Source organism: Asterias rubens, chromosome 7, assembly GCF_902459465.1.
Source record: "Asterias rubens chromosome 7, eAstRub1.3, whole genome shotgun sequence".
Lineage (NCBI taxonomy): Eukaryota > Metazoa > Echinodermata > Asteroidea > Forcipulatida > Asteriidae > Asterias > Asterias rubens.
In genome coordinates, this window is record NC_047068.1 from 21,609,535 (window position 1) to 21,635,621 (window position 26,087).

The following is a 26,087-nucleotide window of genomic DNA, read 5'->3' on the forward strand; positions in this document are numbered from 1 at the left end:
AACTTCAAATGGGCCTGCCCAACTTGGTCACAGTTGTTGGTGTTAAATGGGCCTGGCCAACTTGGTCACAGTTGTTGTTGGTTTTAAATGGGCCTGCCCAACTATGCATGGTCCTACCCAACTTCGGCTCAGCTAGTTGTTGGTGTTACATTGGCAGCCGATAACGAGGCATTGTCAACGAAGTGTAACAAACTAACATTCTACCCATATTGGTGTATTGTGTTGCGCCTGAGCCCAGCGTCCATGTACTATGTTGATCTAAGACCAAGACTGACAAATTCAAGAAAATTATAAAAACATACACATGTATTTTAACATTAATCAGCTTATTGCATTTTATGTGACTTGCATTTCATTTAATTCAATTAATTTTTCAGATATTTTATTTATGTTTTCTGTACCTTATAATTTTTTGTAAGCCCTGTGATTATAAGTTTTCTATTAAGTAGAGCGCATTGAAAATGCCATTGTACACAATGTATGCTGGAAACTGTCCAAGGTACAATGTATTTTATTATTAATAAGGAAATCAATGTGTGGTGAAGAGGTTTTCAACTAGTGGTTTAATCCCAACGAGGCCTGGTTGTTGATAATTTTACCGAGACAAAGTCGAGGTAAATTATCTAGATTCAACACACTTTGATTCCCATTCATAAATACATTTTCGGTCAAAAAAGTCAACACTTTTTGGTCAAAAGGTAAAATAAATGCAAAAATTATAATAATTGTTCAATGATTTCTTTCAACACAACACCCCGCCAGCTGTGAAACGGTAAGCCCTCTGCCGCCCTCGGGTAAACAACTCCTTATAAGGGAATGCTGTGCGCGTATCGCGTGATGTGGCACAACTGTTTCAGCTGTTGCTCTTGACCAATAGGAATGAAGAAACTGTCTTATAAGAACAGGTGCAAGCTCGCGTGTCACGCCCATGTTTCAACGCTTTTTACTGGTCATGAACAAAGGTTTATACAGATGTACATGTATTTATGAATTAAAAATAATGGCATGAGGGAATTAATTTAAAATTATTTAAAAAGTTATAATCATTAATAGCAATGGGGGCTTATTCCTGAAGTCGCCGCCATTATCTATTCCCTTCAGTCGCCAATATTCTCAGCCCATTCAAACTTCTACAACTCCACTTTGCCACATTGTCTATCCAACGCAGCTAGATTCTGTCGCAATTTGTACCCAAAGACAGATCATCTATAAATGCGTTGAACGGTCAACCTAATAAATAATAAATAGATGTTCAATTTGCATCGAGGATAAAGAATATTCATTTTTGTTTTTACCCATACACACCGATGTGTGTTAGCACTGTATACTCAGTACTTTAATACCAAATTCTGTATAAAAAAAAATCACAGGCATATTACTCACGTGGGATTCGAACTCATGACCTTACCAATTCTAAAGTATTGCCATATCAACTAAATAATAATGATTTTGACATCCTGGTTATGAAACCATTTGGAAATATGAACAATCTAACCTGTTTTCCCTCCTGATTTGTCCACTAATTACAGAGTAAATCCATGAGTGACAGTACCAATGCCATGTCTGGTAACCTGATGAACACAGTGAATAGTGGAATGGTGACTGGCCAGGCACCCATCCTTATGCCCTCTGCAGGGTTGAACTTAACCGTTGATAAATCCTTCACTGAGAACCTCGATCACCGTAAGTTTGTTTTTGAATCCTTTCGATTTTATTCACTCAGATGTTGTTTTGTTGTTACCGTTTTCACGAAGCAATGTAGTTGTCAAACTTTCCCCAAAATTTGGTGAATTACCCTTTTTCAAGTTATTAATTTCCTTATCGAGGCCCAATTTCTTAAAGCTGTAAAGCAGATAATACTGCTTGGCAAATTTCTTTGCTAAGCAAAACATGAGTTGGGCACTGGTTGCAATAAAGTAAACTTAGGGAGCTTCATTGACTACTGATTAAAGAACGGTTTCTTTTTATGATTGCTCTTCTTGTTTTTAAATGCTTGAACAAAACTACATGTACTCCTTTCCCCTTAAAGGCAGTGGACACTATTGGTAATGGATCAAAATAATTATTAGCATTAAACCTTTCTTAATTACTAGTAATGGGGATTGATAGTATACAACATCGTGAGAAACAGCTTCCTCTGAAGTAATGTAGTTTTCAAGAAAGAAGTAATTTACCACGAATTTGATTTCGAGACCTCGGATTTAGAATTTGAGGTCTCAAAATCAAGCATCTGAAAGCACACAACTTTGTGTGAAAAGGGTGTTTTTTTTCTTTCATTATTATCTCGCAACTTTGACGACCGATTGAGCTCAAATTTTCACGGGTTGTTATTTTATGCATACATGTATGTCGAGATATACACCAAGTGAGAAGGCTAGTCTTTGACAATTACCAATAGTGTCCACTGTATTTAACTGTCACATACTACACTCCTCCGCAATTTCCACCTGTCATCTTTAGTGAAACAATTGCAATTGGGTCCAAAACCAACAGTGTTAGCCATTAGTAGGTGCTTGTTGATGATTGTAGAGAAATGAAAATATGTACATGTATATGTAGTCTCTAAGGGTCAACAGCACGGACAGCTTTGGTAATTGCTAAGTATTCTCACTTGGTGTATGATCCAAGGATGCATAAACTAAAACTTGTGAAAATTTGGGCTCAAATTGGTCATCAACCTTGCTAGAAAATAATGAAAGAAAAAACACCCTTGCTACACAAATTGTTGTGCCTTCAGATGCCTTTAGGTCTGAATTCTTTCTAAGACTTAAATATTTTAGTGAGAAATTACATGTACCTCTTTTGCAAAAACTATGTTACTTCAGAGGGAGCAGTTTCTCACAATGTTTTATACAATCAACAATCAACCGCTCTCCATTGCTCGCTACCAAGTAAGTTTTTATGCATTTAAATACTTCTGACTTTATTCTTCCCTCTCTCTACCCCCCCCCCCCCCAAACCCATTGTGTGCCCCTATTACAGGAACCTTCGGTACAGCTGGTGGCTCATCATTTGTTCTTCCGTCTGTTACATCCCTGTTTGGGAGCGGCAATGCGACAACGCTCTTTGTAGATGCACAGGTAAGATACATAGATCTGAATAACTATCGTTGTAATTGGATATTTGGCCAGTGTAAAAAACAACTTCCTTTTAAAAAGGAGCACCTTATCAACCCTTTGTCTTGAATAAGTAAAAAAAAAGTGGGTAGATTATCTTTCCTGTTATGTCATCAAGACCTTATGATTTATTCCTCACGGTAAGAAATTTTGCCTGAGTTCAGCAAATTTTTTAGAAACTGTAAATACAAAACAGAACTTTATTGTTAAATTACAGAATAATTAGTGGAGATAAAGCATATGACTTTGGTTTTACTTTTAAGCCGTTGTGCGTTGCGGTGGGTTCAAATCCCACCCTAGTAACATACCTGTGTCGGTGTTAGGGTAAACTAAGATTTCAACTTGAAATATAAAATATGAGCTTTTGCATAGGTTTGTCGAAATAATAAAGGCTTACGTTTTAGCTTGCCATATTGGAAGATGAGGGATTACATGTGTCAACCCTTGAAGGTGCTATTTATACAATGAAAGTGGTAATATGCTTGAAGGTAAAGAGGGCACATCCTACACCAAACACTATCACACAAACCCAATTAACGTTCATCTGAAAATAAAATAAAACAGGTAACCATGGAGAAAGAAAACAGTAAAACCTGGTCTAACGGTTCCGGGAGCGTCGCCGGCTCCACGGCGAAATTGACCTTCCGCAACGAGACGGGCGGGGCAATAGACATCAGTGAGCTGGAGGAACCCATCGAGGTGTGGACGGAGAGGACAGACGACCAGATGGACACGTCTAGCATTGAGACTATCTATGAAGTGACCACACCCTTGGCGGAGAACGCAGTTGTTCATGAAATCAGTAAGTCAATATGAAATGTAGATTAATTAACAAGTCATACTTGGGGCTGGTACATGTACTTCATTTATGTACATTTACAGGGCCCAATAGAGCTCTGCTGGAACTGGACACTATTGGTAATTACTCAAAATAATTGGTTGCATAAAAACTTGGTCATTTGGCCAATAACATTCTTTTAATCTTCTTGGGGAGTATATAGCCCTAAACTGCCGTGCCGTGTACCTTGTACCTTGCATGTACCCATGTATACCCCAAGTGAAATGAAGCACATAGTCAAACATCTTACTCAAGGACACAAATGTTATGACCGGGATTGGAACCCAACCCACACTTAACAATGACTTAATACTTAGTTCATACTTCCTGCGAATGCGACTGTGGACGTCACAAATTAGCAGCGAATAATTTGCATCAGTTGACTTATGCTGAACTCCTGCGAAACATTTGCGACAAATTTCGTATTGCATTCGCATTCGCAAGAAGTATGTACTGGGCTTTAAAGCCATTGGACCCTTTCGGTTCAGAAAAAAAAAAAAAGTTCACAGATTTACAAATAACTTACAGGGTTTACAGAAGGCAATGGTGAAAGACTTCTCTTGAAATATTATTCCATGAAATGCTTTACTTTTTGAGAAAACAGCAAAACAATATCAATTCTCATTAACGAGAATTATGGATTTATTTTAAACACATGTCATGACACGGCGAAACGCGCGGAAACAAGGGTGGGATTTTCCGTTGTTTTCTCCCAACTCCGATGACCGATTGAGCCTAAATTTTCACAGGTTTGTTATTTGATATAGAAGTTGTGGTACACAAAGTGTGGGCCTTGGACAACACTGTTTACCGAAAGGGTCCAATGGCTTTAACCACCAGAACTTGAACTTGATTCTCTAAACCAATTGACCCTGACACCCTACTTGTCCTTTTTTTCTCATTGTCAACAGTGAACGCCCCATACACCAGTATGCACATCACAGTCAATGTCATGCCCAATAACTTCACGGATGTGGACAATGTGACCCTGTTTCTGTACCTACGGGTGGGACAGGCCCCGACCATTGACCTGTATGACTTCAACTGCACATTACCCAAGAGATACGATGGCTATGAGTACATCAACGTATCCATGGATACTCTACCAGATCCAAACACCTGCTTCTTCAGTAATAAGCTTCTAGACAGGTATTGGCCGCTCTTCATTTTATCACTTGCCAATAAAAAAAATTATTCAATAGGATAGCTTAAAACTTAACTTAAAACTTAAATGCATTTATAAAGCGCTTTAACACTGTTTCAAAGCGCTCAATGGACACTCACAAACAATTGTGGTGCCACAGTGGCTGGTTTTGTCATGTTGGGTGGACTTTTTAGATCCTGTCCAGTTGGTCTTTAAAATAAAAAGGGGGGGGGTTCGCCTGGCTGTGGCTGCTGTTTGCGCCGAAGCACCTTGTAAATCCTTATAAGGTGCTACATAATTGGGTCTCAGAATTCATCACTGCAATTACCTATCTTTCTGAAAGTTTGAACATACTCAGCGCCTTGAGTACCTTGTCTGCTAGACACGTGCGCTATATAAGACTTCAATATTATATCATTATATAGCGCAAATAACTCCCCAAAGGGTCCAGAGGAGGTTAACAATTGAAGCAAGTTAAGAAAAATACCAAACAACTTAAGATAAACAGATTAAGAATGCTTAAGAAAATTACAAATGTCCAATAACGTGTCAGTTGATGACACAGGCAGATTGAGAAAACTCTTTGTGTTAGCAGGGCACTGTTTTTCATTCAATCAAGTGAAGATACATGTACATAAACCAACAGCATCATCAGGTTAAAAAGAGCACTTGAAACTGTTACCAATAAGCCAACTCAACGTGTACTGCTGTGGTTGTTGGTGTCCTCATAGAATAATGCTACTGTGTGACCATTCAGTATCATCCACAATAGTTTTGAATAAGGGAATCAATGTGTGGTGTAGAGGTTTTCAACTAGTGGTTTAAACCCGCCGAGGCCTGGTTCTTGATAATTTTACCGAGACGAAGTCGAGGTAAATTATACCTTTTCGGTGAAAAAACATCAACACTTTTTGGTCAAAAAGTAAAATACATTGTTAATGCAAAAATTATAATTGTTCAATGATTTCTTTCAACACAACCCCCCTCCAGCTATGAAATGGTAAAGCCCTCGGGTAAACAACTCCTTATAAGGAGATTGCTGTGTGTGTCGCGCGTATCACGTGATGTGGCACAACTGTCCCGGCCGTCGCTCTCGACCAATAGGAATGAAGAAACTGTCTTATAAGCACAGGTGCAAGCTCGCGTGTCACGCCCATGTTTCATTACTTTTTACTGGTGTTATATCATCCATTCAAACACCCCCACGTGATGCCCTCTCGACCAATCAGAATGGATAAACTGTCTTAGGTATATATGAATAAGGGAATAAAAGAGTGGCAACGTGGTCTTAAACGAATGTTAAAAGCTGCAGTAGGCTTTTAACCAAAAGTTTCTATTGCAATTTATTGTTTAGAGTGATAACCAAATGTGTACCTCCCCTTTTAAATCCCATTGTTTTCTCTCCCTCTAAGCTATGGCAATGGGAGTACCGTACCAGTCTACCTGATCATCAAGCACACAGGTGGAGATAATGCCTCGTACTCAGAATACCTGGACACTGCAGAGTATAGCAACTTCTGGCAGATCACCTACGCCTTGCGCCCATGGAGTGCCAAATGCTCCTACTATAATGAAGAAATTGAAGACTGGGCTACTGATGGATGCGAGGTAAGACACACTTTAAAATGTCTTGTGTGGAAGGGGATATTATTTTGCTGGCTATGCTCTCTATACATGTATTTCAACATTCTGTTACCTACATTCAAAACCCTAGTTTAAGTTCAGACTATTTTTGGCCTTTCTCTCAATCGTGCCTTGCAATGTCACAGCCCGAGTTTTTGCCAACCAAAGTCGGAAAACTATACGAAAAGCCATAAATGCAAATCTAAACCAGATAGCCATAGTTTGTAGAAATGTTAAACAAGTTGTCCAAACATTTTGAATTTATTGGAAACAAGTCAACAAACCATAAGAAATATTTCAGCCCATGAGTTGTTACAGAAAATGTTGAACTTGGTCACATGTTGTTTCAACACGATTGATTGTTTTGCTAACGTTCGGCTAGACTTGATGACAAGTCGTTAGGCGCTGCCTATTTGTCTGCCTTTCATGCAACAGTCACAGTGCGATGTTACACATGCAACAGTCGTAGGTAGTGCACATACTGGGATCGAGGGTATCGTCCCCGTTGCTACGCTGCGCTGTAACTACACACCGCGCTTAACAATTACCGTCTTGACTTCAAGACTAACGTTCGGCTGGCCATGCCAACTGGCGCGCTTTGTTTATCAATAATGGAAAGGTCTATAAATGTTCACTATTATTATCATTATTATTATTATTATTATTTTTATATTTATATTATTATACTTGGGTGACTTCCCTCTAGAACCATGGCTATGACTTTTCTTGTTTTTTACCCTCTCGGCAGGTTGGGCCGTTGACCACCCTGTACAAGACGCAGTGCTTCACCACTCACCTGACGGCGTTTGGCGGGGGCTTTGAGGTCCCGATCAACGGTATCGATCTGTCGGACTCGGCCTTTGGCAAGCTGGATGAGAACCCAGTGGTGTTTGCCTTCATGACGTGTTGTCTGTGTATTTATCTGACTGTCATGCTATGGGCCAATAAGGCCGACCAGCGAGACAAGGTTAAGGTGAGTAACTGACGGTCTTTATGATCTCTCTGCTGATCCTCCATGCAGTAAATGAAAAAATAAAAATCAATGAGGTTTGTATTGTAGTAAAGTGTCTCAAGCTTGTTTCCGTCATAATAATAATAATGATTAGAAAAATAATGATAATAAAAATAATAATAAATGCATGTTGCAAATAGCCTACAAGTGCTCGTACAATAATAACATAAAACTAGCAGAACTAATTAATATGGTAAATAGACAAACATAAAACAAAGAACGATCACAAAAGGCTAACTTAAAGGCAGTGGACACTATTGGTAATTACTCAAAATAATTATCATCATAAAACCTCACTTGGTAACGAGTAATGGAGAGAGGTTGATAGTATAAAACATTGTGAGAAACGGCTCCCTCTGAAGTGACGTAGTTTTCGAGAAAGAAGTAATTTTCCACAAATTTGATTTCGAGACCTCAAGTTTAGAATTGAGGTCTCGAAATCAACCATCTAAACGCACACAACTCCGTGTGACAAGGGTGGGGTTTTTTTTCCATTATTATCTCGCAACTTCGACCACCGATTGAGCTCAAATTTTCACAGGTTTATTATTTCATGCATATGTTAAGATACACTAAGTGAAAAGACTGGTCTTTGACAATTACCAATAGTGTCCACTGTCTTTAAACATATGAGTTTTTAACCTGAACTTAAATGTTTCAATCATTGCGAGAAGTGCAAATAATGAGGGGAAGATTGTTCCAAAGGGAAGGAGAAGCTGCATAAGAAAATTATTTTTTCTTTCATTTTGTTATGCTCAGTCTTTTTCCAATTTTTATTGTAATTATATAGATTAGTGTGGTGTAAATGTGGTTTTATGTATTTTTGATATATTTTTACAGGGTGTATCTTTTTATCAACTTATCAAACCTTGAAAAGGAATTTCATTTACTATTAAAATGACTAATAAAAGTTTGAGTTTAATTTAATTTAATTGGATCTTTCACCATAGTATATTAAGCTGATTTGTCAAGTAAGTTCTAAAAGTGACTGAGTAGATGATCGCAGTGTACGAGTGTGTAGTAGTGGTGGATTAGATTTGTTAAGAAGGCAGGAGCGAGACCATAATTGGCTTTGAAAATAATGAGAAGACATTTGTAGATGATACAAAACTTGATTGGGAGTGAGTGTAGATTGTTTAAGGGCACTGGACACTATTGGTAATTACTCAAAATAAATGTTAGCATAAAAACTTTCTTGGTAACAAGCAATGGAGAGCTGTTGATAGAATAAAACATTCTGAGAAGCGACTCCTTCTGAAGTAATATAACTTTCGAGAAAGAAGTAATTTCTCACAAAAAATATTTGAATTGATTTCAAGACCTCAGATGAGGTCTCAAATTCAAGCATCAGAAAGCAAACAACTTGTGCGACGAGGGCATTTTTTCTTCCATTATTCTCTCGCAACTTCAACAACCAATTAAACTCAAATTTCACAGGTTTATTATTGTATGCATATGTTGAGATACACCAAGTGAGAAGACTGGTCTTTGACAATTACCAATAATGTCCAGTGTCTTTAAGATTGTTGTAATGTGATGAGAGCGGGAAGTACAAGAAACAAGGTGAGCAGCAGGATTCTAAATACTTTTTCCTTTTTCTCTGACCAGGCCGGTGCTACTCCATTAGCGGACAACGACCCTAGAGATCACTACATGTATGAAATCACTGTCTTTACAGGAATGCGCGCTGGTTCAAGTAAGTTCAAAGCTCCCTAGCTTTTGATGTTATCGCTACTTTTAATCACCCCTAAGTCTGTCAGTAGATTTTCTCTTCATCTGATAACTAATAGGTCGATGCTGTACAGACAGTACTTTTTTATTTGAATAAGTTAATTGTTGGTTTTATAATTTATGTGATGTATTTTGTCATTTTTGATGTAGTTTATAACAAACCCAACCGGTTTATATTTTTATGGTTCATCAAGTCGAGCGTCATGGTTGCTAATAAAATGATCCTTCCTTATACTAAAGAGAGATTTGCTGTTGCCAGCTTGGTGTTTATATCCCCTTGTGGGAGTTTGTCAAGTTCCCTTAGAATACAAATAAAATACAATACCTAAACTGCCCAACTTTGACTGTTCAACCTCAGATACCTCAGCCAAGGTGTCCTTGATCCTGACTGGGGATGCTGAGGAGTCCAGGCCCCGCCTCTTAGATGACCCCAAGAGGAAGGTCTTCAAGGTTGGGGGTATTGACACCTTCGTCCTGGCGGCGCCCCGCTCCCTGGGCAACCTTCAACATGTTCGCATCTGGCATAACAACAAAGGGAAGCACGCTTCTTGGTACCTGAACCGTCTCTCTGTCAAGGATCTGCAGACGGATCGTATGTACTACTTCATGTTGGATCGCTGGCTGGCTGTCGAAGAGGATGACGGACAGGTAATTTAAAATTTAGTTTTTCCTTTTAATTATGTGCAATCCTCAAGTCCAAATTTCTTTTACCCTCTCATTGTTTGTAATATTGTATATTTGTAATACGTTTGTAATATTGTGTTGTAAGTATTTTATGTTTTTAGTGGTTTGGCTGGGCATGAGTGGAAAACCCATTTTTTTTACCCAGTACACATAAAGAAAAAGTAAATATAAGTAAATCTATACACCATGCAACAAGTGGTTGTGTTGGTTCTGAAAAAAATAAATAAATAAATTGCATTCTCTTGAAGATGGTCAGAGCATACTGATCACAACCAGTTCTTTTCAGAGCAACCACAACTTAACAAGAGATTTCATTGACATGGTGTTACCACAAATCTTACTTGTATTTTTCAACAGACATTCAACAGAATTTATTTTTTTTATCTGTTTGTTTTTGTAGATTGAACGAGTAATCCCAATCGCTGGTAAGAGTGAGCTGACCAGTTTTGGATTCCTCTTCTACTCCAAGACCCGGCGCAACCTGAGCGACGGCCACATGTGGTTCTCCATCTTTGCGCGACCAGCCCGTAGCAATTTCACCCGCATGCAGCGCTGTACCTGCTGCCTGTCCCTGCTCTTCTCTACTATGATGTCCAACATCTTCTTCTACAACGTGGACGTCACCGGCGGCAACAACGGCCAGTCGTTCGTCCTGGGCCCTGTCAGCATCTCCGTCGGGGAGATTTGCGTCGGCGTCATCAGCAGCATGATGGTCCTCCCGGCCAACCTCATCATCGTCCAGATGTTCCGGCTGTCCAGGACGCCGCCGGATAAGATCAACTACTTTTCCTGGTTGAAATTCTGGAAGTGGAAAGAGGTGAAGACGGACGACGGAAAGAAGGAGGAAGATGAGATCGAGCAAGACAAGAAGGAACGGATGGATGAGAAGGCCTCGTCAGAGCTTGAGAAGCAACTTGATTTTCTGAACACCGGCGACGACAACAAGCGTCTTTTAAAATCGGCTCGTAGCCGGGTGGTGAGGTTCCAAGATGAAGTGGCGGAGGAGGAGAACCAAGAAGGCGAGGAAGGAGAGAAGAAAGAAAACGATGAGCTGCAACTTGTAGCCGGCGTCAAGACCAAGAAGAAGAAGCCAAAGTTCATGTTGCCCTGGGGATGTCAGTTCATCGGTTGGGCTGTTGCGTTCTGCACTGTGGGCGTGGCATTCTGGTTGACCATCGAGGTGGCCGGACAGTTTGGTGTTGAGAAGGCGACAGAGTGGCTGACTTCCATGGCTTGCTCTCTAGTCCAGGATATCCTGTTCTCTCAGCCGATCAAGGTAGGCGTAAAGGGAATCTTTGTAGGGACCGCTTGCAGTTTATCAACCAGAGGTAGATATTTTCTGAATCTTAATTATATAGACAGCATAACCTCCCGGCAATTTTTTTTAGAGAACGCAATGAAGAAATTTCAGTTCTAAGCATGGGAGGAATACCCCAATAGGAAAAAACCATGCAGTCAGGTAGGAACTGGAAAACCCAATCCACGCAAAGCTCCGGTCTGGGTTCAAACCAGGTTCCACATAGTTGAAAGGCAGGGACAGAAACCACTGAGCCAACCTGACTGCCCTCTGTATCACTCTTCTTCTAAATTGTTGCTATTTAAATCACAGGTTCTTTGCCTCGCCACATTTTATGCCTTGGTCATCAAGCGGCCAGACAAGGAAGACGACCAGCCTTCCACGCCTCACCTCAAATCAGACGAGGAGTACATCCACGAGAGACTGACTGAGGAAGAATTGAAAGACCCCGAGAAGTTGGCGCAGCTGGAACGGCAGAAACAGGAATGCCCTATCAAACCACCGGATACTGATGAGCTGGAAGAGGCACGAGAGACACGGTAAGTCAAAACTGAGATGTTTCAAAACGTCTGAACCCATCCTTAAAAATTTTTTAAAACGGGTTTGGTTTGGCTAGACGTTAAGCATTTGCCGGACACTGTCTATGATGCGACCCTAGCTAGTTAAATTCTAGTTATGACTTGGGTATGTCTTTTAACGGGCTGAACATGCTACAAACGGATCCAGTCTGTGTGCACATGACCGCGCCACACCTAGCACGGCAATTCCATTCATAGTTTTAAGTACGTTGCCACTCCATCTTACTGCAAGGTGGGATGGTCGCCCAATAATGTTGAGCAAGCTCAATGTTCTGGAGCACCAAAGCAGACCGCAATTAAACAGTTGCTACTACATCCACTCTGTTTGCCTAAAGACTTTTATGAACTGGAGGTTACTTTGACCTCTTTATGTGACTTGAAGTAGTTCAAACCTTGCTACCTTTTGCCCCGCTACAGGCATTTTGGTAAAAACTGCTTGTGCCCGCTATGGTCTCTTAAGGGTTAAACTTTAAATTCTGTTGTGGTTGTCTTCCCTCTAGATTCAAGGAGATCAAGATGGATGCCATATTGAAGGAGATCGGGCTGTATATGTTCTATCTGTACATCCTTCTACTCATTGCGTATGGTAACAAGGACCCCAGCAGTCATGGCGTCTTTAACTCCATGGAAAGCGTCTTTGTCAATGCAGATTACAACGGCATCACCAGATTTGATTCGGTAAGTCAACCCTTACACCTGATCTAAAGAATTCTCCTAGGCACTGGACACGTTTAAAGAATTCTGCTAGGCACTGGACACGTTTAAAGAATTCTCCTAGGCACTGGACACGTTTAAAGAATTCTCCTAGGCACTGGACACGTTTAAAGAATTCTCCTAGGCACTGGACACGTTTAAAGAATTCTCCTAGGCACTGGACACGTTTAAAGAATTCTCCTAGGCACTGGACACGTTTAAAGAATTCTCCTAGGCACTGGACACGTTTGGTAATTGTCAAGCATAAAATAACCAACCTGTGAAAATTTGGGCTCAATTGGTCATCGAAGTTGCAAGAGAATAATTAAAGAAAAAACACCCTTGTTGCACAATGTGTTGTGTGTTGTGCTAATGTCTGTTGTCATACTCAAATATTTTAGTGAGAAAAAAGCTCGCTCTTAAAATCTACGTTACTTCAGGGGGAGCCATTTCTCATAATGTTTTACACTATCAACAGTTCTTTGTTGCTAAGTATTTTGAGTAATTACCAAACATCATGAACAGTGCCTCTAAGTCATTGTTGTATCAAAGTTAAACAAAACTTCTTGAATATGCAAACCAAATTTAGTGTTGTTGTGATTGAACGAACTTTCTAAAAGCCTGTTGTTTACAATGATATTGTTGCGTCATTGCAAAAATGTTGTATCTCAAAATTGCCAAAATGCTTAATCGCGGTTTTGCGAAAACAATCAATCTTGATTTTGCACAAAAGTTGTATCTCACACGAAATGCTCCATTCAAAATGTTTTGTCTCGGCGCAAACTTGTGCAAAAGTGCTCTTTTACATGTAGGTGAGATAACTTTAATTCCATTTGCATTGATTGACTTTGGCCATTTTTCCCCCGCAGGTGTCTTCTCGTACAAAGTTTTGGAAGCATGTAAAGGAAGTCTTTGTGCCGTCTCTGTACGCCGGGACACATTACAACGGGGTCCTCGATGAAACGTCAGCCCAGCAAAAGTTCATTGCAGACCGTGCGCATAAACTGCTTGGAGTTGCGAGGCTCAGACAAGTCCGAGTCTACACCAGTGAGTTGTTATTTTGGCTTACATCTTAAAGGGATATTGTTTTTTAGATGATTAATAAACTCATCTTGATCATCCCAAAAAAAAAAAAAAATTTCGAAAGTGTTTTGAACACCTGTTTTGAACACCAAAATTTTGATTTTTAAATATTGAATAGCTTTATGAAATAGCCCCCATACACTGAAGAACACAAAAATGCCTAGAATGAACCAAACACAAGCTGTTTTCAATGATTTTTTTCTTGGCTTAAACAGACAACTCTGTAGTTTAGTCAGGGATGGTGACAATCTCACAGCTTGGCCCGCTGGGTATTTTGTTTTCTTCGTTTGTGTTTGTCAATATTTTGTATTCATTCAATCATTCATTCATTCAACCGTTCAATAAGGTTTATTAAAAATATCACAAAAATACACGACAGAAGTTAAAGAGACTCAAATTGACGTGTTTACATTAAAGCCATTGGACCCTTTCGGTACAGAAAAAAAAAAAAACAGATTTACAAATAATTTACAGGCATACATAAGGTAATGGTGAAAGACTTCTCGTGAAATAATAGTCCAGGAAATGCTTTACTTTTTGAGAAAACGGTAAAACAATATAAATTCTTGTTAGCGAGAATTACGGATTTATTTTAAACACATGTCATGACACGGCGAATTGCGCGGAAAACAAGAGTGGGTTTTCCCGTTATTTTCTCCCGACTCCTATGACCGATTGAGCCTAAATTTTCACAGGTTTGTTGTTTTATATATAAGTTGTGATACACTAAGTGTGGGACTTGGACAATACTGTTTACTGAAAGTGTATAATGGCTTTCAATGTAATGTAAATATAAATACGTATTATTTAATAACAACTGAATTTTCAGTTATTTCTTTTAACCCACCCACCAACAATTTTGAAGAAAAGAAGCAAAAAAAAACCCAGAAATGTTTACACACTGACTATTCGGAATATACGCTCCACGTAATATTTATGCATGACATCATAATTCTTACCCAAAATGAGGCTATGGGCGCACGTCCCCCATCACTTGCAGTGGCTGCGCCCATCACCTCATTTTGAGTTAGCATTGTGACGTACCTCATGCATAAATATTAAGAGAGGCGTATAACCTTGTTTCAACCCTAGGATATCTCATACAACAAAATAGTTAGTCGACAAGTAGACCTAAGCTAACCATTGTTGACCAGACAGGGTGCAGATTGTCTGATTACAATTTGTCATTTTTTCTGTGTTTTAGATTCGTGCAAGATTGAAGAGGAGATGAGGAACACCATTGATCATTGTATAGATGAGTATTCCTCGGCTGATGATGTGGAGATTGGCTACAATGAGGGATGGGAACCAGCCAATGAATCAAGTAAGATATTAATAGGATATCACACACGCGCAAGTGGAATATTGACTGAAAATATGGAAAAGTATAGCACTTTTGCATCTCATATCCAACAAGGCCGAAGTTGGATATGGAACGCAGAAGAACTGTATTATATACTCAACGAGAATGCGTGTGACAAACAAGTTTACCTTCCACCAAACTTTTAGCATTGCGTGTGGTGTTCAACATGTGTTATGCAAATGTGCCACTTTTACACTTATTTCTTATAAGCTGTCTGTTTTGCGTATAGCTTATAAAAGCGCAAAACCCTGAGTTTGAACACACAATACGGAGGGTGTGATATGGGTTGTGCGATATAAGTTTAAATCACACCTCTTGTTGCTATGGATCGACCAGTCACAATCAACGATTCAATCCTGCTTGAGGATACAGTAGTATACATATACATAAACATATTATATCTCTCGCATAAAGGAGTTTCACTTTGGCCGCGTACCAGGGAATGATTTCTTCCAGCAATTTTGCATAGCAAGAAATTTAAACTTATTTTGTACACACTGAATGCTAATATTAAGTAGCAAAGCCTGCTTTAAACCATGAACTTTAATCCCCTGTTAAATTCATCTTCCTTTCAGTTCCGATAGACTACGACTCGTCTGCCTTCCTGGGTGTGTGGAAGTACAGAGGCTGGTTGGAGTTAGATTCCTACCCAACCATCGGGGATATCACCAGTTACTTCGGCGGAGGGTTCACCGTGCAGTTTGGCGTCAACATTGAGGAGGACATGGTCATGATCGATTACCTGATAGACCAGAAGTGGGTGGACCAGCAGACGAGGGCGGTGTTCTTTGAGTTCGTCGTGTACAACCCGACGTCCAATACGCACATTATCTCGCACTGTATGGTTGAATTTCCCCCTACAGGAGGTATGTATAGATAATGTGCCTTTTATTTACATCTAAAACTGCCCTCTAATAAAATACTAATAATAATTATACTAGTCACTTCCGATACAAATTTTTGATCCAAAACGATGCATGCGCACACTGGCAGGTAGAGTTGTTACTCTTTGGTTAATATGCCATGACGTCAGAGGTCGCATTAGTTTATAGGATTAATATTTATCAGATACTACCTCCTAATAAAAGCAGTCTAGTCAAGCAGTCCCAAAAGGTTCAGAGTTTTAGAAGTCTCCTTTAATTTGATCCACATCCATTAACTTTTAGCTACAGTGGACCAATTTGGTTTGTCTGTCTCTGTTGGTTACATCTACACACCATGGATATGATATGATATGCTTTTCTCAGCTGTTCATACTTGAATCCATATAAGACTGGATTGATGGCAGAGTTGTAATATGGATAGTGGTAGCAGAACAAGCCCCAGAATGGAGCTCTGTGGCACTCGACACTCAAGTGGCCTATAATTATGTTCAGGACAACTTGCACAGATGCACGCAACTTGTTGAGTACTGCAGTTTTTAAATCACAGTGGACCAATTTGGTTTGTCTGTCTTTGTTGGTCACAATGGCTACACACCATGGATAGGAATGCTTTCCTCAGCTGGACATACTTGAATCCATACAAGACTGGATTAATGGCAGAATTCAGCAAGGAAAGGGATTCAAACACAGTCCACATGGCCACATCAAAACTGAAATCGTATGTATGCAGAAACAAGGATACAGGATAAAAGATGGCTCCAGGCAAGACCAGAATGAAGAAAGCTGTAGTGATGATAGCAAGAGTGCTGGTGACTTTCTTGTGAGCTTGGTGCAGTTCTTGAGCTGGGCCCTGGATTCCTTGCTCTTCTAGGTTTCTGGCTCCTTGTTTCAGGTTGATGAGGATTCTGATGTACATCCAAATTGTAGCTGCAATGGGTAGAAGGAGCAACAGCATTGCTGCAATGCCAGAGGCTGCGACCGCAGGATTTCGTACCTCCCCGTATTCACAATTGTCTCTTTTGAACTGATCTATTATGAGGACTGATCGAGGCAAATACTCTAGTACTGGAATTATCCAAACAGCAAGTAACAACAGCGTGATCTTTCTTCTAGTGAAGTAGCTTGTATACTGCAAAGGTCGATTGATTCCAATAAATCTTTCATAGTTGGCCAAAGTGAGATTGAGAACGGAGTGGGCGCTGAAACTGTTGATAAAGAAAAAATATATCCAAGTACTAGTGAACTGATCCAGACTGTTTGCTGTACATTGGCTGATGCTAGAATGAGATGAACTGTTTCCAAGTAGTAAATATTGCAAAGCTATAGATGCATACGGAGCATAAGATACAGAGACCAAAGCATCTGCAACAGCGAGGTTGAGTATCATCAAATTGGTCACATTATGCAGTTTCTTGGTGTAGAAAATAGTCCCACATACAAGAACATTTCCAACAAATCCAATACTCCCAACAAGGGGCATCAAAATTTGTAAAAACTTGAACAAGTTTGTAATAATGTCGTCCATATTGTCAGTCACGGTGTGAAATTCTGTGTGGTACTGGTTAATAGCTGCTCTCTCAATGCAAGCAGTCCTGGGTGCTGCTAGTATCAGGTCTAGCTAGGACCACAATGTTGAAACAACATCACAGTCACTTATAAATATGGATGTGGCTTTTATCAGATTTTACTCAGGTCTACTAAGCCATTCTCACAGTCACTGGATAATTAAGAGTGACACTCCAAGAAAGGTGGTACATCATCAGCAAATAGTGCTTGTCCTCGGTCTGTTTTGTCTGCAAATAAATTATACATGCACATCGGAAAAGGGTCTTGTACACTAGATAGATGGCGCATTATAAATGCATTGTTATTATTATTATTATTATATACATGTAAAAAAAGAGCATCAATCACTGTACCTAAAACCAGAAAAGTAATTATAACCTACTTAAAAACCATTAGCATTATATTTGTGCTTGGACAAGGTCAATTTTATAGCTGCTCTCCCAATGAAAGCAGGCCCTATGTGTAGCTATTAAGATCAAATTAAATTCTAATATAGAAACTTAATAATTTGATAGCTGCCAGTCACTCATACATTATACAATTGTTGCACACTGTGACGGGGTCCATGGCGTTTTGTACACTCGAGGGGGGAAATGGAACCCGAGGCAAAGCCGAGGCTGCCATTTACCCTCGAGGGTGTTCAAAACCCACTGACCCCCAGTCACAGCGTGCAACAATCTCGAAGTTCTGTTGTCATATTCAAACATTATTACAACCGACTATTCATTGTTTAATAAGCAGACGAACAAGAAACAAATCCCTAAATCCCTCGAACCCGCGGTTGTTTCGTACACAGCGCTGGAAATCGACCAACGGTGAGCACGATCAAGGTGATGTTCACTGGTGTACATCACTTTTCATGTTACTCGGCTCGTCGAGCCATATATGTAACATGCGTTTTTGTTGCACGGCACGTGATTGGTTCTCGACCAATCAAACTTCACATTTTGTACAGAGGTATAACAAGTATGTTTGCTAACTTCATTAACAGACAAAGTGGTTGAGATCAGGTCAAGTCAATCATTAATTGTTGCTCTCTCAATTGTTTTGTTTATTAACCTGGCAAACTGTTTTAAAAAGCCATTAGTGATGTCTGACTACTAGGGTTTATAACTTGTCTCCCTTTGAAAATAGTCCTATGAGCAGTTTATAAGATCATACATATTTGACTGCAATACTGTGACAATCACTCACATGCTGTGTGACCTCATTAACATAGTGGTTAAAATCAGGTCAAACTTTTCAATCAATCACAAATAATAAAAAATAATTGTTAGCGTAAAAACTTACTTGGAAACAAGCAATGAAGAGCTGTTGATAGTATAAAACATTGTGAGAAACGGCTCCCTCTGAAGTAATGTTATTTTGAGAAAGTGGTAATTTCTCACTAAAATATTAAAAGACTTCAGGCCTGAAGCCTTTTATTAGACATCTGAAAGCACACCTGTGCAATAAGGGTGTTTTATCTTTCGTTGTTTTCATGCAACTTTGATAACCGATTGAGCCCAAATTAACTCAGGTTTGTTATTTTATATGCATAATGTCGGGATACACCATGTGAGAACATTGGTCTTTGACAATTACCAAAGGTGTCCAGTGCCGTCAAAGAATGATGCAGATTTCTCCTTTATGGAATACAATAATGAAACTCCATTAAATATATGTGATGTGATCAAGCAAACTAGAACTTGCTCTAAATTAGTCCTTAAAAACTGTGTTAAACAAGATACCATAATAGTTTTCATGGTGTTTGTTTGAGTATTAGTTTTATCTAGTGTGTACAAACTTATTCTTTAACTAAGTTGGGGCCCATATTGTAGAACCGGCCTAATTATAGTTTGGCCCTGACCAACTGCAGTATTAACTGTAGTTAATGTAGGCCTGGCCTACTGCAAATGGGTCTGACCAACTGCAAATGGGCCGCCCAACTGCGAATGGGCCGCCCAACTGCAAATGGGCCTACCCAACTGTGGCACAGTTGATGTTGGTGTTAAATGGGCCTGCCCAACTGGGCATGGTCCTTCCCAACTGTGGCACAGTTGTTGTTGGTGTTTCATTGGCAGCCAATAACGAGGCATTGTCACCGATGTGTAGCAAACTAACATTCTACCCATGTTGCGCTCACATTGGCTAAACGTTGCAAAAATTTGCTTTGATTTCTGTTTGGCTGCCGATGACGAGCCATTGTTGGCTGTGTGTCAAGCCAACATTGGCAGTAAGAGTGAAGTTGATAATTGCACCAACGTTGCTGCACAGTTGTTGTTGGTATTACATTGTCAGTGATAACCCAGGTCAAAATTCCAGTTGAACCTAGTTAACTGGGGTCAACTGGTTCAACTGGAAAGTGACCAAATTCGTCCATTTTCCATATTAACCAAGTGGTTTGGACTAGGTTTAACTGTGTTCAACTAGGTTGAAATTACAAACTAGTTGGTTTCTGTCCATTTTCCATATTAAACCAACTGGTTTTAACTGTGTTTAACTAGTTTATCAACTGGTTTTAACTAGTTCCAGTTAAACCCAGTTTAACTAGGTTCAACTGGAATTTCGACCTGGGAACTCAAGGACTAGGCGTATCAACTCCAAACTTGGTTTGTGGATTGGTCATGGGATCCCCCTAAAGTCTATTATTTTTTTTACCCCTTCAGTTGATGGTTAGGGTCGTTATGGCTAAAAAAAAAGAAATGTTGTTCGAGCAATAACTCAAAAAGGACTTGGCGTTTCAACTCAAACTTGGTTTGTGGGTTGGTCTACTGGAATCCCCAAAAAGCCTATTGTTTTTTAACCCCCTCAGTTAAATATTAAGGTCATTATGGCTAAAACAAAAGAAAGGTGTCTGAGCCATAACTCAAAAAGGACTTGCCGTATTAACTCCAAACTTGGTTTGTGGGTTGGTCTAGGGATTTTTTTATTTTTTTATTTATTATTGATATCCAACAGCTGATAACCGCCACTTACAGGTATCATTAAAAACTATGAAAATTACAGTTACATAAATTTGATAAAAGACATGATTATAAATAGACAAAAATAGTACATTGATACCCACATAAAACAGACTGTGACACACCAACAAGTACACAAACACACACAACATGAATGTTAAAACAAACACATGTAAGTAAGAAATACACAAGCAGAACAATACCTCAATTACATACAGCAACAAACAACAAAAAACAAAAAACAAAAGCAAGCAAACAAACAAACAAACGCCCTTCTCAAAAACTGTGTTTTTTTCAGAGTGGGCTCTTTCTCACATTGTTTTATACTATCAACAGCTCTCCATTGCTCGTTACAAAGTACGTTTTTATGCTTAAAACTGTTGTGTGTAATTACCAATAGTGTCCAGTGCTTTGAATAAACCATAAATAATATTTTTTTAAATCTTTTTACTACAGGTGCTTTTCCGTTTCCTAAATTTCAAACGATGACACTGGACCACTACTATGGCACATTTGCTTATTTTGTGATGGCAGCTGAAGTCATCTTCTCTGTGCTTCTGCTCTTCTACGTCGGTAGGGAGGCTGCTCTGATCAAGAAGCAAAAGAAGGCCTACTTCAAAGATCCTTGGAATGTCTATGGGGTAAGCAAAAAATATATGTGTTTTTTAAAGCTCCATCTTATCAAGTTTTATTAGCAGATTTGGGTCGATCTGATGGTAAATGAATGTACAATGACGTCTAATCTCCAGATGATGATTAGAGCAAGCTTGTTGAAATGTTGGGACCAATTAAGAACTCACTCAGCGTTAGTGAAGTTAATAATTCGAAGTCCCCTCGATCCACTAAAGAGAAAGTAGAAGTCCAGGCAGATTTTCTACGAAAAAAAATTGTTACTTAGAGGGAGTTTTCTTACAATGTTTTATATATACTCGGTACCACCCAAGTACAAGTGCAGGTATCCTGGGATCTGTGGGCTGCAGTGCAAGGCACTTATGAAGATTGCTTTCGGATTCTGAATCTAAATGATTTAAGTCGGCAAAGCATTCTAATGGAAGCATCACATCAACTTTTTGTAGACAATGGAGAAATTTCAGTTTTAGACGTGGGAGGAAAACCCCTTTTGACCCCTTGCACGCACGTCACACACAGTGACTGTGCCACGCCAACCATTTTGGTGGTACAACACATGTGTATAGGTTTAAACGCCGCCTTGCCTATAGAATGCACACTTCATTGAATAACGCACAGTTTCATTGCCCACCAGTGTTCCACGATTATTCTGAAAATGGCGTCAGGTGAATTGGGTCAATAGGGAGAACCCATGCAGTTAGGTAGGAACTGAAAAGCCCAACTCACTTGCAAGGCTCTGGTGCGTGATTTAAGCCAGGGGGTAACCGAGGTGAAAGGCAGGGACAGATACCACTGAGCCAACCTGACTGCTTTGTTTCGTTATAAGAAATACTAGTCAAAGATAGAAGTATGTTTACAAGTTTTTGTTTATGTTTATATTTTTTGTGGATTTTCGTGTATTTTTTATGTTTCAGCACATTTTGAACAAAATTACGTTGGATTTTGCGCTTTATATATCAATAAATTATTTGTATTTATTAATGTTTTTAGGTGATCAACCATGGGCTGGCTATCGGAGCTATTGTCAGCTACTTGTATCGACTCTTACAGGCCAATGAGCTAACAGAGGAGATCAACGCTGCGCCTAATGAATTCCATAACTTTCAGTTCTTGGCGTACTGGGATTATGTGAGTATGTCTTGGGCTTGGCTGTTATTTTGATGCATTTACTATGATGTATTTACTATGATGTATAATTGGGATGTGTGTGCCTAATTGTTATGATGTATGGGCCTAATTTGCCCACGATACGTCTTTGTTCATCGGATTCTCCATTATTACCTTTTGAATCAGCTCCCCATTTAGAATACCTAGCCTATCCACCCCGGTTTTTTCCAGAACAGTAGTTTGGCTTAGTTACAGACATTGTTTTTGTATTGATAGTTGTTTATATATGCTGATAATGTTGCTTTGTTTTTATTCTTTCTAGTTTGTATTTTGCACCATGAATGTCAAAACTTTAAGGATATCGACACATTATAAGTGGTCTTATTATTTAGTATTATTTATTTATTTATAGGAGCTTGCTGACCTTCCATAATTGAAATTCTAGGTCTGCAAATCTTGTAATGTTTTTAGGATAAAACTTTCAACCTTTTTTGTATTATTCTCTTTTGACCCTAGATCTACCTGACCATGGTTGGGCTTTGTTTGTTCATGGCGATCATCAAGTTCACTCGACTGCTGAGGTTTAATCAGAAGATGCTGATGCTAACGGACACTGTCAACGTAAGAACTCATTCCAACAAACAGAGGAATAAATATTTGTTATTTATGTGCAGAGTTGTAGGACTCGAGTCCAGGACTTGAACTCGAGTCCAGGACTTGGAGTCAAGTCGTCACGAGTCACAGTTTCGGTGACTCGGACAAATGACTCAGACTCGACTATCATGATGCGGACTTGACCATGAAAACATGTGACTCACGAGTCCATAAAATAGCCCTAAGTTTTTAAATACTTAAAGCAATTCCGATGATCCAATCGTCATGCATATGTAGGAGTCTTAACGTTTAGCTCACCAAATAGATGCACTTTCGTATGGTGTTGTCATTCTTTTGAATAATCTTCTGTGCATATTCGCCAGGCTGGTTCTTTACACTGTTTTAAAAAAATCATTTGTATGAAGCTGCTTATTTGTAATTGACTCTTTCACTCATTTTATATTTTATTGTTCTCTTTATGAGCGTAGAGACTTTCGCATGAGGCATTTTACTTATGTCTTTATTGTTATTATTGTTATTATTGTTATAGTGTTTATTATTATTGTATGTACAGAACTTTGTTTTTATTTGCAATTCTTATATTACTCTTGGTTTGCAGTAAAAGTGTCATCTAGTCATCTCTGTTAACTGGTTTAAAGTATTTTGACTATTTAGTCATTTAAACAAGTGACTCGCGACTCTGCAGAGTCGAACCAAGTGACCCGACCCAAAATAACTTGAGACTCGGACTCAACAAATGTAACTCGACTCCAACTCTGTTTATCTGTGACAAACATGCTCACTAAAATATTTAAAATTGTTTCATTCTAACCTTTTCTTGTCCTCTCTCAGAAATTTGCGTATGAGTTATCGTTGTTCATGATCATGTTTGGTGTGGTGTACATGGGATACGCTAGTTTCTGCTTCTTAGTATTCTTCCAGTTACGTGACTACAGCACGGTCCTGCGCACTTTGCTGTCCCTCTTCGGCACCCTCCTTGGTAAGTATCTGTCAATCTTGTGGAATTCTATTCATGACGACGAAATTAGTGAATTATTGTCTGAGGGTTGATTCAAGTATTCTTCCAATATTTCTTTTCTGCCATTATGTACATGGCATGGCTCTCTTTAATAGTCAGTCCAGCTCCTACATTATGTCATCAGCCAGTTGCTAATTATAGCCCTGTTAGTTTATACATTTTTTCTCATAGCAACCCAGTCTGTTTTTTTGTAGTTTGTTTGTCTAGGCTGTCTTCTACAAACCTTGGTTGAATCTGACAGCCTCACACTCACTTTATTTTGGTTTATATTGATAAACTATTTTCCCTCCATTCTCTGTACTTCTTATCTTGCTTATTTATGTCATATTTTGATAAACTATTTTCCCTCCATTCTCTGTACTTCTTATCTTGCTTATTTATGTCATATTTTGATAATCTATTTTCCCTCCACTCTCTGTACTTCTTATCTTGCTTATTTATGTCATATTTGGATAAACTATTTTCCCTCCATTCTCTGTACTTGTTATCTTGCTTATTTATGTCATATTTGGATAAACTATTTTCCCTCCATTCTCTGTACTTCTTATCTTGCTTATTTATGTCATATTTTGATAAACTATTTTCCCTCCATTCTCTGTACTTGTTATCTTGCTTATTTATGTCATATTTTGATAAACTATTTTCCCTCCATTCTCTGTACTTCTTATCTTGCTTATTTATGTCATATTTGGATAAACTATTTTCCCTCCATTCTCTGTACTTCTTATCTTGCTTATTTATGTCATATTTTGATAAACTATTTTCCCTCCATTCTCTGTACTTGTTATCTTGCTTATTTATGTCATATTTTGATAAACTATTTTCCCTCCATTCTCTGTACTTCTTATCTTGCTTATTTATGTCATATTTGGATAAACTATTTTCCCTCCATTCTCTGTACTTGTTATCTTGCTTATTTATGTCATATTTTGTATGGGTTATATCTTGAGAAGAGTCACTAAATGTTGACTTGAATTGAATTTTAATGTTCAGGGATTTTAACACCTCTTTAATCTCCTGTTAATGTTGGTTTTGATGTCGTTGATTATTGTCTTTGCATTATGTCTAGGGCTGTTCCCCCACAAGCCTCGGCTTATTGAAACAGCCTCTTTACTCACTTGTAATATTTTGATACTTTTTCAGTATCATTATTATTGTCTACTCTCTGCTTGTGTTGTACTTCTATAATTTGTACTAATGATTCTGTCTTTTCTTATTCTGTACTAATAAACCTTTTTCTGTCAAGAACCATAGTGCGTCGTGGCCGAGCGGTCTATAGCACTAGACTCAAGCTCTGGTGTTTCTGATCAGCAGAGTGTGAGTTGGAGTCCCGATCATACCGGTTTTGGGACTTGTATCCTTGAGCACGATATTTTACCAGAATTGCTTTGTCCTTTCTGAAGGAAACCAATTCATTTAAAATGTTTTCTCTTGAGTTTGCTTGTTTTGTGTTCATATAGCCCTGGTACTGTGTTTTTATAATTGCATTTGTTTTAATTATTGTCATTGCCTTTACTCTTTGCTTAAATTGTACTACTATACACTTATCCTAATGAATCTGTCTGTTCTTACTATTCTACACTCAACCTTTGTGTGTCAAGCACTGTAGTGGGTTTGGCCGAGAGGCTAAGAGCACTGAACTCAAGCTCTGGTGTTTCTGATCAGAAGAGTGTAGGTTTGAGTTCCGGTTTTGGGACTTCTGTCCTTGAGCAAGATGGTTTACCATAACTGCTCTGTCCTTTCTGAAGGAAACCAATTTGTTTGATTGTTTTTCCTGAATTTGAAATGCTTTATTTTCCTAAAGCCTTGTTACTGTGTTTTTATCATTGTATTTGTTTTCATTATTGTGTTATTGTCATTCCCTTTACTCTTTGCTTGTATTGTATTACTATAAACCTATCCTAATGAATCTTCTTTTCTTATTGTTCTACATTAAACCTTTGTGTGTCAAGCACTGTAGTGGGTTTGGCCGAGAGGTTCAGAGCACCGAACTCAAGCTCTGGTGTTTCTGATCAGAAGAGTGTGGGTTAGTCCCGATCTTGGGACTCGTATCCTTGAGCAAGATTACCATAACTGCTTTGTCTTGAAAATTTTTTAAGGAAACCAATTCAATTGATTGTGTTCCTAAAGATTGATTGTTTTTTGTTCATATAGACCTGT

The 26,087-nt window shown here is 38.9% G+C and overlaps 1 protein-coding gene across 1 annotated transcript in view; it reads left to right on the plus strand.

Annotated features, from left to right (window-relative positions):
* LOC117292880 overlaps positions 1 to 26,087 on the plus strand; it is a 70,214-nt gene that overhangs the window by 41,880 nt on the left and 2,247 nt on the right. The window contains exons 31-48 of the mRNA XM_033775048.1: positions 1,530 to 1,683; positions 2,983 to 3,080; positions 3,681 to 3,918; positions 4,866 to 5,103; positions 6,511 to 6,706; positions 7,470 to 7,694; positions 9,342 to 9,429; positions 9,823 to 10,112; positions 10,549 to 11,424; positions 11,758 to 11,984; positions 12,524 to 12,701; positions 13,586 to 13,763; positions 15,004 to 15,123; positions 15,738 to 16,028; positions 21,014 to 21,198; positions 22,178 to 22,315; positions 22,811 to 22,915; positions 23,741 to 23,888. Of these exons, the coding sequence (XP_033630939.1) occupies positions 1,530 to 1,683; positions 2,983 to 3,080; positions 3,681 to 3,918; positions 4,866 to 5,103; positions 6,511 to 6,706; positions 7,470 to 7,694; positions 9,342 to 9,429; positions 9,823 to 10,112; positions 10,549 to 11,424; positions 11,758 to 11,984; positions 12,524 to 12,701; positions 13,586 to 13,763; positions 15,004 to 15,123; positions 15,738 to 16,028; positions 21,014 to 21,198; positions 22,178 to 22,315; positions 22,811 to 22,915; positions 23,741 to 23,888 (3,973 nt within the window). The remainder of the gene's footprint in view (positions 1 to 1,529; positions 1,684 to 2,982; positions 3,081 to 3,680; positions 3,919 to 4,865; positions 5,104 to 6,510; positions 6,707 to 7,469; positions 7,695 to 9,341; positions 9,430 to 9,822; positions 10,113 to 10,548; positions 11,425 to 11,757; positions 11,985 to 12,523; positions 12,702 to 13,585; positions 13,764 to 15,003; positions 15,124 to 15,737; positions 16,029 to 21,013; positions 21,199 to 22,177; positions 22,316 to 22,810; positions 22,916 to 23,740; positions 23,889 to 26,087) is intronic.